At 40.8% G+C, this 17,887-nt stretch overlaps 1 protein-coding gene across 1 annotated transcript; it reads right to left on the bottom strand.

The window, feature by feature from the left end:
* Positions 1–7,336: 7,336 nt before the first annotated feature.
* On the bottom strand, positions 7,337–17,333 carry CLDN12 (claudin 12). The gene is made up of 3 exons (XM_047753373.1): positions 17,219–17,333; positions 15,169–15,258; positions 7,337–10,328 (listed from the first exon to the last, which is right to left on the bottom strand). The coding sequence occupies exon 3, from the start codon at positions 10,293–10,295 to the stop codon at positions 9,561–9,563; it is 735 nt and encodes a 244-aa protein (XP_047609329.1). The 5' UTR covers positions 10,296–10,328; positions 15,169–15,258; positions 17,219–17,333; the 3' UTR covers positions 7,337–9,560.
* Positions 17,334–17,887: the final 554 nt, after the last annotated feature.

Here is a 17,887-nt window from a genome sequence, read left to right as displayed (position 1 = left end):
AAATCCATTGCACACTCACAACCACCTTTTAAAAGAAGGAAGGCAGATATCACTGGTCTCAACATATATTTGTGGAAACTGAGAAATAGGACCAGGGATTTTCAGACCCCAAGAGTGCCCACTTAGTGAGACGAGACCCAGAGCTCTAGAGATCTCAGTGCTCCTGATTCCACAGCCTATGCTCCCTCTGCTACATCCTACTGGAACAAGTTAAGGATTTCAAGATGGCAACCAGATTATTAACCCAAAGACAGAGCTCTTCTGAGCTCAAGGCCTCCTGTGACTGCACAGTTTTCATGTCCGTGAAGCCAGCCCTGCCCTTGTGACACAACGCCTTCCAAGAGCACAGGTCCAGCAGGAGCTGGGGGCCAGGGTGGGGGGTGGGGGTGGGGTTGAAGGTGCCTCTTCATTATCCTTGGTGTGATTCATGTCTATGCCACTAAAAGCATTACTAATTTTTCTTGGCAGTGAGAGTGACTTTGCTTCTAGCAAAAAATTCAGAGGCATCTGAGGAAACAAAAACAAATAAACACAGGAAAAAAGGCTGCCAGTCTTGATGTGTGACTGACAATAGCAGGATTTCTAAGTAAAACAGAATAAGATGATTTTCCTTCTTCTCTGCCATTTTTCTCTTTGGAGCATCTTAAATTTTGATTCCTTTACTTCCTAAAAAATCATATACTTTTGCTCTCTGAATAAGTTGAATTTTTATTCATCATTCTTTCAAGGCAGAAATTTCACCTGACAGCAGCTAAACTATAGATATCGCATTTACAAGATGTTACGTCTTCCTTCCTTCCTGCTCAGTTCCCTGTCAAAGCTTAAATCCAACTTCGCCGTGGTTCCACACACAGGGGACAACTTAATGGCCTCTCCCCACCCCACTTTAGCATGTATGGCTTTCTTCACCTTAGTACCTGACAAGCTGTATAGGCTGAGTGGGTAGAGAAACAGCCTAAAAAGCATGGGGAAAGTTGGCCTTTCATAGTTCCCATTGCTGAGCCACCCCCAACCTGGGTCACATTTTCTATGATTTTTTTTTTTTTTTAATTCCCCAACAAAGGAGCTCAGTGTCTTAGGCTGCTCCCCTCCTCAGCCACCTACCTAAGCTTGTTACCTTTCCAGGCCAAGTGTTAGGAAAGGCAATCAGATTAACTTCACTGTACTGAAATATTTAAACAATTCAGCTTTCTTCTCCCAAGCCTTAACTCACAATTGCTGCCAAAGGCTTTTATCTTGCTATTTGTTCTACCAAAGCTCGTCAACTCAAACTGCCTAATGAGTCTTAGAAGTAGCTATTTCTTCTTCTTCTTGGAAAACTTTTATTTTCTTCCTGAAGGGCTGACTCTGGAAACAATTGGATGATTATATGAAAACAAATGATATTTTTTTTTTTTTGCAGGTATGTTTTATTTGTTCTTGGTAACAAGAGAACAACATAACCACTATGCCTGTAAGATTTGCTTGACTGTAAATATATTTAACATCCATTCCAAACTCTATGTGTGTTTATTCTTCAGTTTATTTCCTTGGTAACAAAAGCAGTCACTTACAGCCTAACCAGAATTAGACCTCTGTCCTCAACCTAAGCTCAGAGCTTTCTCACCTCCCATCCCCAACACATACACTTTAGATCATGCTGTTTTTAGCACATTTTGGCAATAATCATTCAGCATTTCGAAGGAAGTCTGGGATCATGAGAGGTTTTTTTGAAAAAAAAAAAAAGCAAGGAAAAACTCTCAATACTACTTTGTAGTATAAAGCCAACTATACTTCAAGATTGGCCCCCTGTGTTTGCTTTATGCTCTATTAATCATCTATTGCTAGATAACAAATTGCCCCCAAATGTAGCATCTTTAAGCAAGGATAAGGATTATTTCATGCAGGGTGTGTGGGTCAAGAAGTTGGCGGCAGCTTAGCTGGGTGATTCTGTCTTGGGATCTTTCAATCAGGTTGCAATCAAGATGTTGGCCAGGGCCGCAGTCATACAAAGACCTAACTGGGGCTGAAGAAATCTGTTTCCAAAATGGCTTTCCTGGGAATTCCTGTCGTGGCACAGTGGTTAACGAATCCTACTAGGAATCCTGAGGTTTAGGGTTCGGTCCCTGGCCTTGCTCAGTGGGTTAACAGTCCGGCGTTGCCATGAGCTGTGGTGTAGGTCGCAGACGCGGCTCGGATCCCGCATTGCTGTGGCTCTGACATAGGCCGCTGGCTACAGCTCTGATTAGACCCCTAGCCTGGGAACCTCCATATGCCACAGGAGCGGCCCTAGAAAAGGCAAAAAGACAAAAAAAAACCAAAACCACAAACAAGCCAACCAAAAAACAAAATGGCTTTCCTACACGGTTGGCAAATTGGTACTGGCTGTTGGCAGGCCTTGCTTCTTCCTAGATTAACCATAGGGCTGTGTGTATATTCATAACATGGCAGCTACCACCACCCCCGCAGAGCAAGTGATCCGAGAGAGAGAGAGGCAGAAGCTACATCTTTTATTACCTATAACATCAGAAGTCAGAGGCTATCATTTCTGCAAAATCTTACTGGTAACACATGTCCTCTCTGCTCTGCTCAGTATGGGATGGGACCATATAAGGATAGGAACACCAGGAGGCAAGGGTCACAGGGGGCCATCTTAAAGGCTTAGCTATCACATTCATCATGTCCCTCTTTCCACCATAGAGAAAATACAAATTCCTTACATTAGATGTGTAACCATCTAGAGGTCCCTAAGAAGGGTATTTCCTATTTATTATTGAATTTGCATTCGGTTACACATTGGACTTCTGAGATATTTTAAGTGTTAATAATTGCTAAAACTCTGATCAGGTATGGAATAGTGGGGAAAAAAAATTCTCTTTCTAGATAACTTGTGTGGCTGTGCTATGCCAGGCAGTTTGCTTGTCCTGGCTCTACATTCTTTGATGTGCTCCTGCGTGCACTACTGCATGAGACCTACCATTCAGACTTAAAGCAAGAGTTTAGATTCTGTTCTGAGATGTAACTGAATTATTTTATTCTATTTTATTTTTTTGTCTTTTTAAAAGGTCTGCACCCACGGCATGTGGAGGTTCCCAGGCTACGGGTCGAATCGAGCTGTAGCTGCTGGCTTATGCCACAGCCACAGCAATGCAGGATTCAAGCCACATCTGTGACCTACACCACAGCTCACAGCAACACCGGATCCTTAACCTACTGAGCTAGGCCAGGGATGGAACCTGCATCCTCATGGATACTAGTTGGGTTCATTAAGCACTGAGCCATGACGGAAACTCCCTGAATTATTTTAAGTAGAGGAGGGACCAAGTCATACTTGCATTAGGCTGATTCTATTGTCTGTGTACAGGATTGGTTGGTGGTGGGAAGGAGGTAAAGCAATACTGGAGATAGAGTCCCTTTATCACAGATAAGGTTTTACAGCTCTCAGCATTTGCTCTAATTTCCAATTCCCTCATTAACTAGCTCAGCAAATTAATCTCACCCGAGCAATGGTGTGTGCTGATAAACATTTAACAGCTGAGCGGGGATGGGGCAAGAAAGAAGGGAGAGAGGAAGGAAAGAAGGTAAAAAAGGAAAGAGTTCCCGTTGTGCCTCAGCAGTAATGAACCTGACTAGCATGGATAAGGGTTAGGTCCCTGGCCTCGCTCAGTGGGTTAAAGATCCAGCACTGTCATTAGCTGTGGTATAGGTTGCAGATGTGGCTCAGATCCTACATTACTGTGGCTGTGGCTGGCAGCTGAAGCTCCAATTCGACCCCTAACCTGGGAACTTTGTATGTCACACAAGTGGCCCTAAAAAGCAAAAAAAAAAAAAAAAATTCTAACCTGTAGCATTTGCCAATTTCTGTGGCATCAGTACTTCCACCATGGCTAACTTCAAGCTACCAACATGGTGTCACTGGGTGTTGGGAAGAGATGTGCACAAGTGGCCAGTACCACCTGACACCTGCATCCACTGGTACCTTCAATGTCTTAACGCAGAAGTAGCCAGGAGCAGGTTAGCAGAACATGAGCCAAGGCCTTCATTCACATGGCCAGCAAGGGGGAAGACAGGCTTCTTAGGCACCTGCTCACCCAGCAGGGGACTGCCAGGACCTGGAGTTCCCTGCTATTTGCAAGCCAGCTCCTGGGGCTAAACTTCCCATCTGGACCTTCCAGACTATAGGGTTAACCTGAGAGTGAGGGCAACAAAAGGGACATGGTGATAGAGGTAAAAAGGTATTTTTAAATTTAAGTGAATTATCTGTATTTCTTTACTAGAAGTACTCTTTCAAAGTGTTGAGAGTGAATCTTAGAATGAGGCCACTAGATAGAATGCAGGTAAAGTATCAATAATGCCTTTTCTCTTAACAAGAAGCTGTTACATTTTTCTATAAAGCAAAACCCTGGAGACGTGAATATATATTTTTTTCTACAGAGGATTTTAGTGAACAAAGACCACTCAAAATCATGATTACTACATTCCTGCTAACAGGGCCCAATCACACAGGGTTTTTCATACAAAATTTTAAAAATTCTCATCCTCCATCTCATTTTCTTCCAAAATATTGCTGAAGAATCTGTTTCATAAAAGAGTCTGGAAAGTTGGCATATTTCCAAATAAAATAAAAGGAACATCCCCATTAGTAGCAGATTTGGATATGAATACTAGGCGGGCTACAGTTGTGCTTTTTCTATGAGTTCTACAGTCCTGCAGTGAGGTTTTAAAGGGTTCTGGCATGCTATGGCACTGACACATAACATTCCTGGGCTGGAGGGTGGCGAGACACCCAGGAGGGACAGGGAGAATGACCTTCTCCTAGAAAGGTTACTCTAGTGTGGGGGAGGGGGAGCAAAGGGAGATAGCCCTTAGGCTAACCTGTCAACATACTTAAAGATGGAAGATATTGCCAAGTAATGAAGTTGAGATAGCTAATTAAAGATCTCATGAAGCCTGTGGTTCCATCACTTTGATTTACATCTCTTCTGCAGGGACTTTTCCTTTTTGTCCCAGTGACATAAGCTCTTCAAAATCCCCCCTTAAAGAGTTATTGCATAAAATACTTGTATTAAATATTTTCAGAGACAAACTAAATTTTATGCTTTTAATCATAAAAATGAAGAGCTGTAAGATCAGGAAGGGTAAGAGAAGGTAGCAAAAATTAAAAGTGGAACTGGCAAGCTGCACATGTTTCCTCAAGATTAGTCTCAAGCAATGTATTTTTTTTTTATATGACTTTAAGGAATTTTTTAAGTATGGTTGATTTACAATGTTAATTTCTGCTGGACAGCAGAGTGATACATTTTTTTTCACTTCTGTTTCCATTATAGTTTAATCACAGGATATTGTATATTGTTCCCTGTGCTCTGCAGTAAGATCTTGCTATTTACCCATTCTATACATAAGTTTGCATCTGTCAAACAATGTTATTTTTAATGAAAACACCACAAAAGCAATGATCTGACCTTCTCTTTGCATCATATTAAGAGGTGCAACCAGCTGATCAATTGGTTTAGGCTGTATCTGCCAAGTTTACCCACTGTACAATTACTATTTTCCCTCTGAAATTAGGAAACAATTTATGGAGCAGTATTTTGAGAATAATATCTTGTTTTTCATCAAAATTTCACTTACCAGTTTCAATTCTATTGATGTTTTCCCAACTCCATCTATTTTTCTATACTTATTATTTGATATTTTACTGTAAGAAACAGCTTTTCTTTCTTTGCATATATATCGTCAGGACACATGGCTTTTTGCTTCATTCAGTGGGTTATAACCCACGATCATTATTTATTTTGATGCTCTTATTGTCCCAGATTTGGCCAGTGGGAACCTCTTCAGGCCGGTGCCTGTGTAATTTGATAAGCCACCATCATTTCTTTGAGTATTTCCTTTCCTTAGCGGACAATGTGCTGGACTCAATTTGTGCTTTCCCTACACCCCAGGACTAGAATCAGTCTTTTCTCCAAGGAACTCTGTGTAGGCTATAGTTTTAAAAATTGGCCTTGGGAGTTCCTGTTGTAGCTCAGTGGGTTATGAACCTGACTAGTATCCATGAGGATATGGATTTGATTCCTGGCCTTGCTCCAGGGTTAAGGATCCAGAGTTGCTGAGAGCTGTGGTGTAGATTGCAGACGCGGTTTAGATCCCGAGTTGCTGTGGCTGTGGTGTAGGCTTCAGGTGCAGCTCTGATTCAACCCCTAGCCTGGGAACTTCCATATGCTATACAGGTGTGGCCCTAAAAAGAAAGAGAGAAAAAAAAAAAAAAAGGTCTTGGATAGTGGTTACAAATAATCTTATTTCTCACTTCTGGTTGGTAAAGTTAGTCTCTGTAAATCCGGTTAGCATGAAGAGCTTCTCTAGCATTTCAACCACCCTCAGTGAGCCTGTGCAACTAAGGGGCAGACTCCAGGCTATGGTGCATCAGTATAATCAGCTATCAGGATGCCCAGCCTGAAGCAGCTTTGGATTTTCAGTGCAACATACAGCTCTGGAATCTAACATCCCACCACAGAGCCATGGGTTCAGTGAGGAGCGCGTGTGAATGCAATCCCCAGGAGGCAAAAAACTAAAAGCTCATCCCAGGCTCCAGAAATTTTAAGGTGATTTACCTGTTAGGACTGCTTTTCCGGGTGACCTTAAGTTCTGAGGAGTAAGGAAAGATCCTCCTGCTAAACCATTTGAGAACTCCCAATCTGCAAGATCACAGGCTACTGGAAAACTCCACTGATGAGGCAAGTCTGGCACGATTAACTTTATTTGGTGCTTTCTTGTGGAATGCTGAAATACTCCAGTGAACTCCTAGGACCACTCTTAGAAATGAAGAGTCTTGATGCTTCTGAAATAATAATGCCAAGTTGTCTGATTCCTTTCCAACTGCTATGCTACAGGGCTTTAAATGGGGCTGTGTCTTTTTCAATTTGCACATGTTTGAGAACCATTTCTCAAAGTAGTTCACCTTAAAGCACTGACGAAAATGAGGACAGAAGCAGAAACTTGTAAAAATACATCTTTTAATAAACATCAAGAAGTACAGTGCAGTTTTATCGAGGTTTTACATTGCAGTTTACAACAAACATATATCATCTATTATAGTGTATATTTATTTACAAGTAAACTCAGGTTTTTTTTCCTCCCATGGCTGGACAAACCAAATCTGGTGCATCATACTACTTTTAAGGTTTTCTAAACTGGCTCTGTAAAAGGCCTTTAACATTAATAGACTTGTAACAATAAAAAAAAAAAAACCATCACAATGATAACCTGATGAATGTTCAAAAGTTATTAAAAAGAATTCTAAATACCTGCTTTTCTTTGATGGCTTTGAAGAATAGCTCCTGACAGCAAATCTGAAATATTAAAGACAATAAGGGAAACTGTTTCTTTTGCCAAGTGAATCCATAATAAGTAATATTTTGAGGCTATAGATTATGAAAAGAATTTGAAAGATTCTCGTAGGAAAATTTTAACATTTATATGATCCCATGTACTAAAAACTGTCTAGGACAGAATATTAATGGCTGAGTCTGCTTTTAGTGTTGTTTATACAAAGAATGCTAGAATTCTTGACACTTCTGGACAAATTTAGTGAAAGGGGGACAGAAAGTAATTAGCAAAGGGGAAATTAATACTAATCTCAAAATTCTATGTGCCTTTATTTTGGAATCATCAAGACTCAGCTACATCTGAGATGAGTTAAAAGGAGAACTAAAGGAAATCAGAAGCTGTAGCTAAAAAAAAAAACATAGTTTTGCATGCTTTCAACTGATGGCAGTTTTAAAATTACACAACTGGATTTACTGGCTATATACATAAGCTAGTATTTGGAATTAGAAATAAAAGTACCACTTACATTCACAGAAGTATCAGAATTATACTCAGTTTTGCAGAAGAGGCACAATAATCTATTAACCATGCAACTAGCTGTTTGTGAAATTTGTAATGGGTAACAGAACAAAATCCTATGAATATGCTACTAATGTGTGGCAAATTACATCAATTAAGTAAGCAGCTCAAATTCATAAGGGTAAAGACCCAATATCCCTGAATTTCTAAGCATTCATCTCGGTGCTAACATGGTTTCTTCTAAACGTTACCCCATTAGGAGAGAAATCTTAAATACTCCTCCCTCTTCAATGCATCACCATACTTTCAGAAGTGAAAAGGGAACAGTTGGTTTATTATTTTTTTTAACCACTTTTGCTCATTCTAATGAATCTGACAAAGTGTTATTACAGTGTCTAGCCTAAGGTAGGTGCTCTAAAGGATCCAACAAATTGAATCTCTAAGTTCCAGAATATTGCTAGTATTGTACAGTAAGCTGTCTGCCAGAGAGCCATGTCTCTGGGTGAAATATATTCTTGGATCAATGACTGAGAAGTGAAGACCAGCTTCCACTGAAGTCAACGGTTCCCTGTCAGATAACAGTTTACTCTTCTCTCTTGCATTAAAATTTCTTAGTAGATGGGACCAGATACTTTGCATGTATCCTCTATAGCACCTATTAAAGTGCTGCACAAAGATATATGCTCAAGGAAGTAATCAGTGATTGGGGCAGGGACTGAATCAAGGATGAATGTGGTCATGGGGAAGCCATGCTTTACTTTACCCATCACCCTCACCCAAAAGGCAGTCACCAGAATCAATCTCTGATGTTGTCACTGAAGAACAGATGCTTGTCCCCCTATGGCTGTCTAAAGGAGAACAAACCACATGGGCCTCTTCATTTCTCTCTCTTAGCCACTAGGAGATTATAAACGGGCATGAGTACCACTTGGTGGATGGTATCTGGAAAAAAAGTTTCTCTGCCTCAGAGGAAGCACCAATACAGCACATGCCATGTTTTAATTCTAATAACACAACTTATAGAACCATTAACTTCTAAAAATTATGTTAAATTTTATCCATACTATTATATATTTTAACTGTTAGGCTTATTCTCTCTGACATCACTTAAAATACATTTTATTTTTAAACACAGGCATGAGGTAGAAGATAAGGAACTCACAAAAGAAAGTCATCTTCAAAATACCGAACTCTATTCAATATAATTAGCCCCGAGAAAATGTAAGAAAAGTTTTAGCTGGTAGACTGGCTACTGTTAAAATATTACCCTTACCTGAAAAAAATTTCTTAAATTTGAAATTGCCCTCTTTTCCCAATTTCAAGTATTAGAGAAGAAGGACAATACACATTCTGAATTATTCATAAAGATCATATACAACAGCTTCTCCTAGCAATCATTTTCCACTTTACTATGTTGCTCTAAATCACCTCAATGAGACACAGGTCCTTTTCATATAAATAACTGATCAGATATCACAAGGAGGTCAAAAATCCTTCTAGCATAAGAAGCAAGATAAAAGGAATGATTCACATTTAAAATAATGTACTTTTCATAAAAACTAGCAGCACTTCATCCTACTAAGACATAGAAATTTGGCTTCATTGACTGGTCAGAAACAAAGGAAAACGTATAGAGGTCCAAACACAACTCTTTGCACGAGGGAAATAAATGTGAGGCTACAAGGTATTTTTTGTTTTTTTTTGTTTTTGTTTTTGTTTTTACAACTATTTCCCTGTTAGGTCGTGTGTGAAACTACTGGAATGTCAATTTCGATGGCAGAGAGGCGGGAGCGTGCTGAGTAGGGCTGTGAATACGTATGCATGCTGGGAGGATGCGAGTACAGCGGCTGCCAGAAAGGAGAAGGCAAGGACTTGCATGCACAGTACCAGATAAAGAGCAGAACGGACGTCATAAACAGCCCCCCGGCACTAGCGATGGTAACATACACTGCATAGTCAAATGCAAAGACTGGCTCAAACTTCTTGTTCAGATGGATGTTATAAAAGATGACCCAGATGGATGGGGAGAGGCTCACAGTACCTGCCAGGAAAAACAGCAGCCCGGCCACCAGGTGGCAGCCTGCACTATTGACCAGACACTTGGCCAGTTTGATGTTGGGCACCGAGGACCTGAAGGCCGTGTTACACATTCCGATCAGGCAGAGCAGCAGGGCACCCATGGCGATCAGGATGCTGAGGGGCAAGGCAAACTGCAGGACCCTCAGGTCCAGCTGGTCAACTGACGAGTACCAGGTAGTGTCGTACATCAGGCAGTCGTTGCCCCCGTCATAGCGGGCACACTTTACCCACAGGCCTGTGTAGACAGTCAGGTTCTTCTCATTTCTGTTGAACGTGATCAGTCGTAATTTCCTCCAGTTGGGCAGCAGGGTCCCCGCAAAGAGGCCTGCTACTGAGGCGATTCCACACAGGAAGGAGAGGACTGTGGCTGCGTGGACATCCCGACAGCCCATGGCAGCCAGGCCTGTGAGGTACTGCCTGTCGGACTGGGGGTGACACACAAGAGGACAAATCAGAAGGGGCCAATAGGAAAGCAGAGCAGATGCTGACTGGAAAACAACCATTGATGTCAGTGCAGGCAGGGAAATTCTGTCCCTTGTCCCCTCTCCATGTACAATATGAACACCTATGAGCCCACGTGCACGTGACCTGAGAGCAGGTGGCACCCATACGCCCGGTTACTGCTGACTGGGACACAGAGCAACTAAAGCCTTCACACACGAGTATTTTTTTTTTTTTAAACAGCAAATCAAAGGAACAACTAAAATAATTTCAAATTCTCTTAACGTCACATCTGACAACATCTCTGTTGTCAATCACTCACTCAACACCCACATATCAAGCATTCTGACATGTCAGGCACTCCAAAATACAGGGTCAGAGCACTCAGCAACCAGCAACTACACACAACACAAATTTGGCCTCCAGTGCTCATGCAAATGTGAAATGAGACCAGCCCACAGCTGAGGTGCAGGCGGCTCATAAAAGACACAGGTGTAGGGAGAGGAGCAGTGCAGGGCAGCAGAGGGGTTGAGGGCAGACTCTTGAATCAAACTGCTTAGGTTTTAAGCCCCACTTCCCCACTTACTGGCCAAGTGACTTCTGTGTGCCCATCTTCTTCGTCTACAATGGGAAAAGTAAGTCTGCCTACCTCATTTAGTTGTTCTAAATGTTCAACGAGTTAATATTATGTCAGGTGCTTAAAATTACATCTGGCGCCTTGTTAAGTGCAATGCAAGTGTTACCTACTTCTTAGCACTCAGTGACCAGCCCAGTACTTGGCATCCAAGAGCAATTCAAAGAACATTTGCCAAATCAACATTAAATAAGAAAAAACAAATATCTCATTCCTATATTCCAAGTGTACCAGAAAAGTATACAACATAAAGAGACTCCTCTCCAATGAGTTAGTCAAATGAAGAAGAGAACAAAGGTCCCTAAAATTATTCTGCTCAACTACTTCCTGACTGATTCAAGATGACTGGCATGCTCTTCAGGTTATTATGCTATTGGTTATTATCCTAATATACTACTATTGTTTAGTCTATTATTGCTCATATAAGATGAACACAAAGATTTCTGAGGTAGGTGACAACCTATCTCTATTAATACTATTATAAGGAAACAAAAAAAGTAACCAGAACTTTCTTTGAACTTAAAAGGCAAGGTTCTTTTTCTGTATGTGACAAATTATACAAACCAGTATCTTACTCAGCTTTATTTCTTCAAGAGTTTGAGGCTCACTCTCCAAATACCACTCAGATGGTATTTCTCCTGCCTTCCATCAGGCCTCCCAGGAGGCAAGAGAACAGAATACTTTAATAAGGTAGCACATCTGCTTCTCTTAGATCATGACAAAAGGGTAATGTGGAAAATGTTCTTATTTCTGGATACCGTATGTGTTAGCGAATCCATTACTATTTGCAGAATCAAATATTAACACTGAAATGGCAGAGTAACATTCCTAGGAGTTTTAGGGGTCAGAAAGAAAACCAGGATCAAAATGCTAGGCAACTGAATTAGTACCTGAGTCTTAAATGTGTTCAAATGAGAGGGCACACTGTTCTTTAGAAAACAATGTATTTGTCTATTTAATCCAATCGTATGAACTAGGAATGATTCACCAGCAGAATATAGGTGTATATACATACCTACACACACACACATACACATATATATATAAATGTACAACACAAAAATCAGAATTTAAGCACGAGTAACCCTTTTTAAAGTCCTCAAGTTATAGACAACTAGTTCCAAGTTTCTCCATTAACAGTAGTTAACTACTTTGTTTATCGTGCTGTCTTCTGTCAAGACTACCAAAAGTAGCAATTGTTTAAGAAAATGTTATGGATGAAAATACTGAAAACAGAGACTTACAGTTTTAATTTATTTTTTTCCTGCAAATTTTACACGCTTAATTTTAGCAACTAACCACCTTGGTCCAGCAATGAAAACTCTGGTGCGGGTTTGAGAATGTTTACACTGGAAAAGGCCACTAAAGATATCAGTCTCCAGAATCCAGTTTCCTGTTGGTTTCTGCTCATTCTCCCCAGTATGCTGTGAGCAGCTTGCAGAGTGCTAAGTCATTTTAGGAATATATGAATACATGATGACTACTGGGCCCTGATTCAAGACCACAGCAACTCACAAAGGTAGGTAGGTACTAATGATGTAGAACTGGACAAGGAAGTTGTATTACCAAACAACATTCACTCAACAGATATTTACTGAGTATCTAACACATGCAAAACACTCTTTTAAGCCTGAGAGGAACACCGAGGCCAATGATATCTTGACCTTGCCCCAGTGTGTTAAGTGAGACTGAAGCAAAGAATATGCCCTTTGTGAGCTCAAAATGCCAAGAACAGTGAAAGAGGTACCTAATTATTACCTATCAAGCGATCACTGTGAGGTGTTAAGCAAAATGATCCATTAAGACACCTGTTCATAACATGTACCATTCAGGGCTAGAGAAAAGCTGAGCAATAATGATTTAATCAATGTTGTGAAGACAAAAATAAAAGGCTCCCTCAGTTTCTTTTTCTTTTTTTTTGTCTTTTTGCCATTTCTAGGGCCGCTTCTGAGGCATATGGAGATTCCCAGACTAGGGGTTGAATCGGAGCTGTAGCCACTGGCCTACACCCAGAGCCACAGCAACTCGGGATCCGAGCCACATCTGCAACCTACACCACAGCTCACGGCAACACCAGATCCTTAATCCACTGAGCAAGGCCAGGAATCGAACCTGCAAACTCATGGTTCCTAGTCGGATTGGTTAACCACTGAGCCATGACGGGAACTCCGCCCTCAGTTTCTTTCAAATCTTCAGAACTTCAGAAAACCCATGCAGAATCCTAATCAATCACAATGAGTTAGGGGGCAAATACTTGGAGTATCGATGTAACTGATATTTCTCCAATCAAGCTGCCCTGTACCCCTGATTCTTACAATTCAAATGGAATGAGAAACAAGATCAGGATGAACGACTTTATTAATAAATTTCTGTAGTTCTTAAGTCTACAGACTATAAAACAATATTTTTTTCAGTATCAAGTGTGTTCAAATTTATCCTGCATCAAACCAATACAAGGGTTATACCAGTCCCCTGAATTGGCTCCCATCCCAGAGTAGATTAACTAAAAGTCCTATTTGGAGAGCCAACAAGTATACCATGGCCTTTTTCAGAAAGGAAATACTATTAATCTCAATTTAAATAAATTCAACCTCAGTGCTGGAATTAATGCCCAAGCTCTTTTTAACTTTCTTTGACTGCTCTACTTTTTATGCCCTGCTCTTAGCTCCACATATGTATGATTTGATAAGAAGTAGTAAAATCCCACTACAGAGAGGAAGTAATATTTTATAGATAGTGGAGAAAAGAAATATGTTTACATTTAAAACTGAAAGATAATGTTGACTCGTGGATTCAGATTTGTTCATAATGGGAGGGTAAAAAGGCTTTTACTCTCGAGCTATACCAATTAGTTAAGAATCTGAAATAATTTTTTCAAGTGCAAATCTAATCATCTCACTACTTTTCTTACCATTCAATGGCTATTTCCCTCAGAATAAAGTTTCAAATACTTCCCACAGTTTCCAAAGTTTTAAATCCCACCATCTGGTTTCTGCCAAATTCTCAATCCTTATTGCGTCACTCTCCCACCTTACGTATTACCGTCTATGTAGCCATACTGCTTTCCTTTTTAACTTTTCCAATTCTGTTTTTCAATTTAGCTAAGGGCTTTTCCCCCTGCTGTTCTTCCTCCTAGAACTTTCTTAATCTCATCTTAGCTAATAGGCACTCATCTTTCTAGCTTCCAAGGAGGCTGGCCCTAAACCTCCCCTCTTCTCTCCACCCTTCATCTTCCCCCTGCCTCTAGTTACACGCTCTGGTTGCACCTTTGTACTTTTTCTTTGGTAGTGAGTGATTATGCTTATATTCCTTGTTCAGTATTTATCTTTCCCACCAGACTGTAAATTCCAGGAGGACAGAGAGCCTTCTGTTTTATTTACTGTGTCCAAGACTGGCACATAGAAAGCACTCAATTATTTGTTAAATGAATGAACAAACATGCATGGCTTGTCGTTTCCATCTGGGAGGCAGTGGGGTACTGCAGCCCAGGTGATCAAAGACCCAACTGCCAGTCGTAAACTACCATTTGCAAATTGGGCAAGTCACCCACAGCCTCTGAATCTCGAATTTCTCAAATGTCCCCCAGGGTAGTTGTGAGATCACAAATAGTAAAGCTTTTTTTTTTTTAAAAACAGAATATGGTCAGATATTTAAGTTTATGACCATTGTTGGTAGGCTCATTTGAAAGTATTCTGAGAGTAGTTACTGACCAAATCAGACCAGAACTCTATTCAAAACATAGTTTCACATATGTCATTTAACTATATATTCCTCAATGACTTGCAGAGTTGATGGATAAAACTTGGGACACAACTGAAGGTTATCAAAGATATTTTCAGTAAAAATATTTTCAAAAGGATACCTTTTCTGTGGTTTTGAATAGAGGTCAAAGGAATCTGGAGCAAGATTAGTGGCTAAGAGCTTTAGGAACTCCTAGACTCATTACTGTATTTTTTCAGGAACAATTCCAAGGACTAGCTGTATGAGTCACAGCATCTACATTAATTCTTGGTAGTAACACTAGCAGCCCCTCCCTTCTACCTGTAATTTGGCTTTTATTAGAAAGTGTAGGTCATCGTCATTGCTCTCACAAGAGAGGTCTGTCCCCTATTTTTCTAAACAAGAGAAAAAAGTGTCATCTGATATACAAAAGCAAAGGAAGTATAAGATATAATCAAAGATGTACTTACTCTTTGAGGTACTCAACAGTTCTAAAACAATTTTAATCAACTTAGAAGAAACAGATGCACATCTCAAAACACAGCAGAAATGATCTGGACCTAAAGAAATAGGAAAAATACTCTGAATACAGTGCTTCTTTAAAAACTCAATTTGAATTCACATGGAATTAGGAAAAATAGTCAGCAATTATCTAAAACCAATGAAATGTTAAACCAAAAAAAGGTGGGCAATAAACTTTTTTTTTGTCTTTTTTGCTATTTCTTTGGGCCGCTCCCGCGGCATATGGAGGTTCCCAGGCTAGGGGCGAATCGGAGCTGCAGCCCCTGGCCTACGCCAGAGCCACAGCAACGCGGGATCCGAGCCGCGTCTGCAACCTACACCACAGCTCACGGCAACGCCGGACCCTTAACCCACTGAGCAAGGGCAGGGACCGAACCCGCGACCTCATGGTTCCTAGTCGGATTCGTTAACCACTGTGCCACAACGGGAACTCCAATAAACTTTTTTTAAGTCAGTTTATTCTTAAATTCACACAATACCTATACGTAAGATAAAGAAAAAAATTAACACTCATTTTGTGATTTGAGAAGATAGGGAAAACAGATAAAAATCACTTTGCTGTCTTAGAAATAAATTATCAATATTTAATTGAATTTTTTAGATCCTTTCATGACTATAATGAAAGAATACAGAGGACTGATGAAACACTGTGCAGGTGTCATGGCCTAAGAGAAATTCAGGATGTTTCTTTTATACTTTTTCAAAGGACACCGACAACAAAACTAGTCCAAGCTGATTTGTGCTGTGCCTCCTAAAATTTGCAACCAGAATGTTTTTTTGAGTTTATAGTTCCAATAGCTCAACCCACCATTTAAATGTTCCCATATATCTTTTTTAAGCATCAACAACTTCCTCTTCAAACACTATTTACCTCAAATAGGTAGGACGAGAATGAAAACTTGTAAATGCCTGACAGCTTCCTGGATTAATGCTTTTAGGGCTCGTCCTACTATGATCATTATGTAGAATAGTGTTCTCAACAGTCTCCACAGAAGAGCTTTCAATCAAGTTTTGGTTTCTGTTTTTTCCTTTTCCAAATGTTATGTTTGAGTTGGTATCAAGCATAACTGCTCACTCCAAAGTTAAGTGAAATTGTTCTCTTTTTTTTTTTTTTTTTCTTTTTAGGGCCACACCTGCAGCATATGGAGGTTCCCAAGCTAGGGGATGAATTGGAGCTGCAGCTGTCGACCTACACCACAGCTCACAGCAACGCTGGATCCTTAACCCACTGAGTGGGGCTGGGGATTGAACCTTCGTCCTCACGGATACTAGTCATGTTGATAACCCACTGAGCCACAATGGGAACTCTCGACACTTTTCTTACAATAAGAACAAACAAACAAACAAAAAAACCCAACAAAATAGGATCTCTGAGCAATCATTTCTAAGTGAGGTCATCCAGTCAAACCTTCTAATGTCCTGATGGGCTTCTGGCAAAACCTGTAACAGAATCTGGGCTTCAAAGGAAAACAAACCAAGCTCTCAGAGGAACTCGCACTCCCCCCATCCCCGCCCTCGCTTTGAGCTGTGTCCTTAGGGGACACCAGAGCTGGCAGAAAGAAAGAGAAGGTGCACAAAAAGAGCTTTCCTGGTTACAGCCAATGAAAAGAGACCGCAACAGTGCCTATGAATGCTCTCTGAACAAGCCTATCCCTGCAACACTGAGTGGGTTTGAACCGCGAGCAGGTCATCATTACACAACCAGCAAGGGTTGGTGATTCAAAAATAGCAACTTGCAGCTCCACACAGCACAGCCGGCCAGCCAAACCCCAAGCCCCTGGCTGCTCCGGCCAGAAACCTGGGCATTTCCATACTCCTGAGTCCAAAATAATTTTTTTAGAGCTTTATCAAATACCTCCTCACTCAATTTTCACCTCCACAAAGGTGGCCAGCAGTTTTCCATGCTGAAGGATTCCTCTCGTTTCAGCAAACTTACACAAAACCCTTAACTACTTTTGCAAAAGACCCAGAAATCGGAATATTCTAGACCACACCTACCTGTTCCTCACATCCAAGGAATATTACTCGCCCCCACTGAGAAGCCTCCAAGCGCGTCTCCCTCCCTGCGTCCCAGGAAGTGCGTTCCCAGCGAGCTGCACCGGGGGCTTCTGGGACCGGAGTCCGGCCCCCGCATAGGGAGAGCCGTGGATGCCAGGGAGACTACACTTCCCAGAATCCACCGGGCTGCCACTTGCAGGCAACATCCTGCCACCACCTCCCGCTGCTCGGCTCCTTTCTCCCTCCCCAGTCCTCCGGGACTTTCAGTCCCGTCCAGGTTGGGGTTACAGGTCTAAAGAAAAGCTAAATGAAGCAACACTATTTACCTCAAATAAACAGTTGGGTACCCAAGTAAATATTTACCACTAAATCACTTATTTACCATTTTCAGTGGAAAGGAGGGGGAGGTCGGAGTGATTTAATTTTTACATTTTTTTTTTCCCTACTTGCTGTTTCTCAAGTAAATTTAATTCAAAATAATCAATATGACATTGAGGCACATGCTGAAATGTCATGAACACACACGCACACACCATATAAATGGAGATAAAGTAAATGTGGCAAATGTTGGCAATCATTAAATCTAGAACAAGTATACGGGTGTTCATTGTACGAATCAGACTGTCAATACCTTTGAAAATTTTCAGAATAAATAGTTTGAGGAAAAGC

The sequence above is a fragment of the Phacochoerus africanus genome, chromosome 11 (genome assembly GCF_016906955.1).
Source record: "Phacochoerus africanus isolate WHEZ1 chromosome 11, ROS_Pafr_v1, whole genome shotgun sequence".
Lineage (NCBI taxonomy): Eukaryota > Metazoa > Chordata > Mammalia > Artiodactyla > Suidae > Phacochoerus > Phacochoerus africanus.
This window is presented reverse-complemented; position numbering and strand designations above follow the sequence as displayed.

What these genes read in the sequence shown, in the direction of transcription:
- CLDN12 (XM_047753373.1), bottom strand. Translation starts at nt 10,295, where the DNA reads ATGGGCTGTCGGGATGTCCACGCAGCCACAGTCCTCTCCTTCCTGTGT.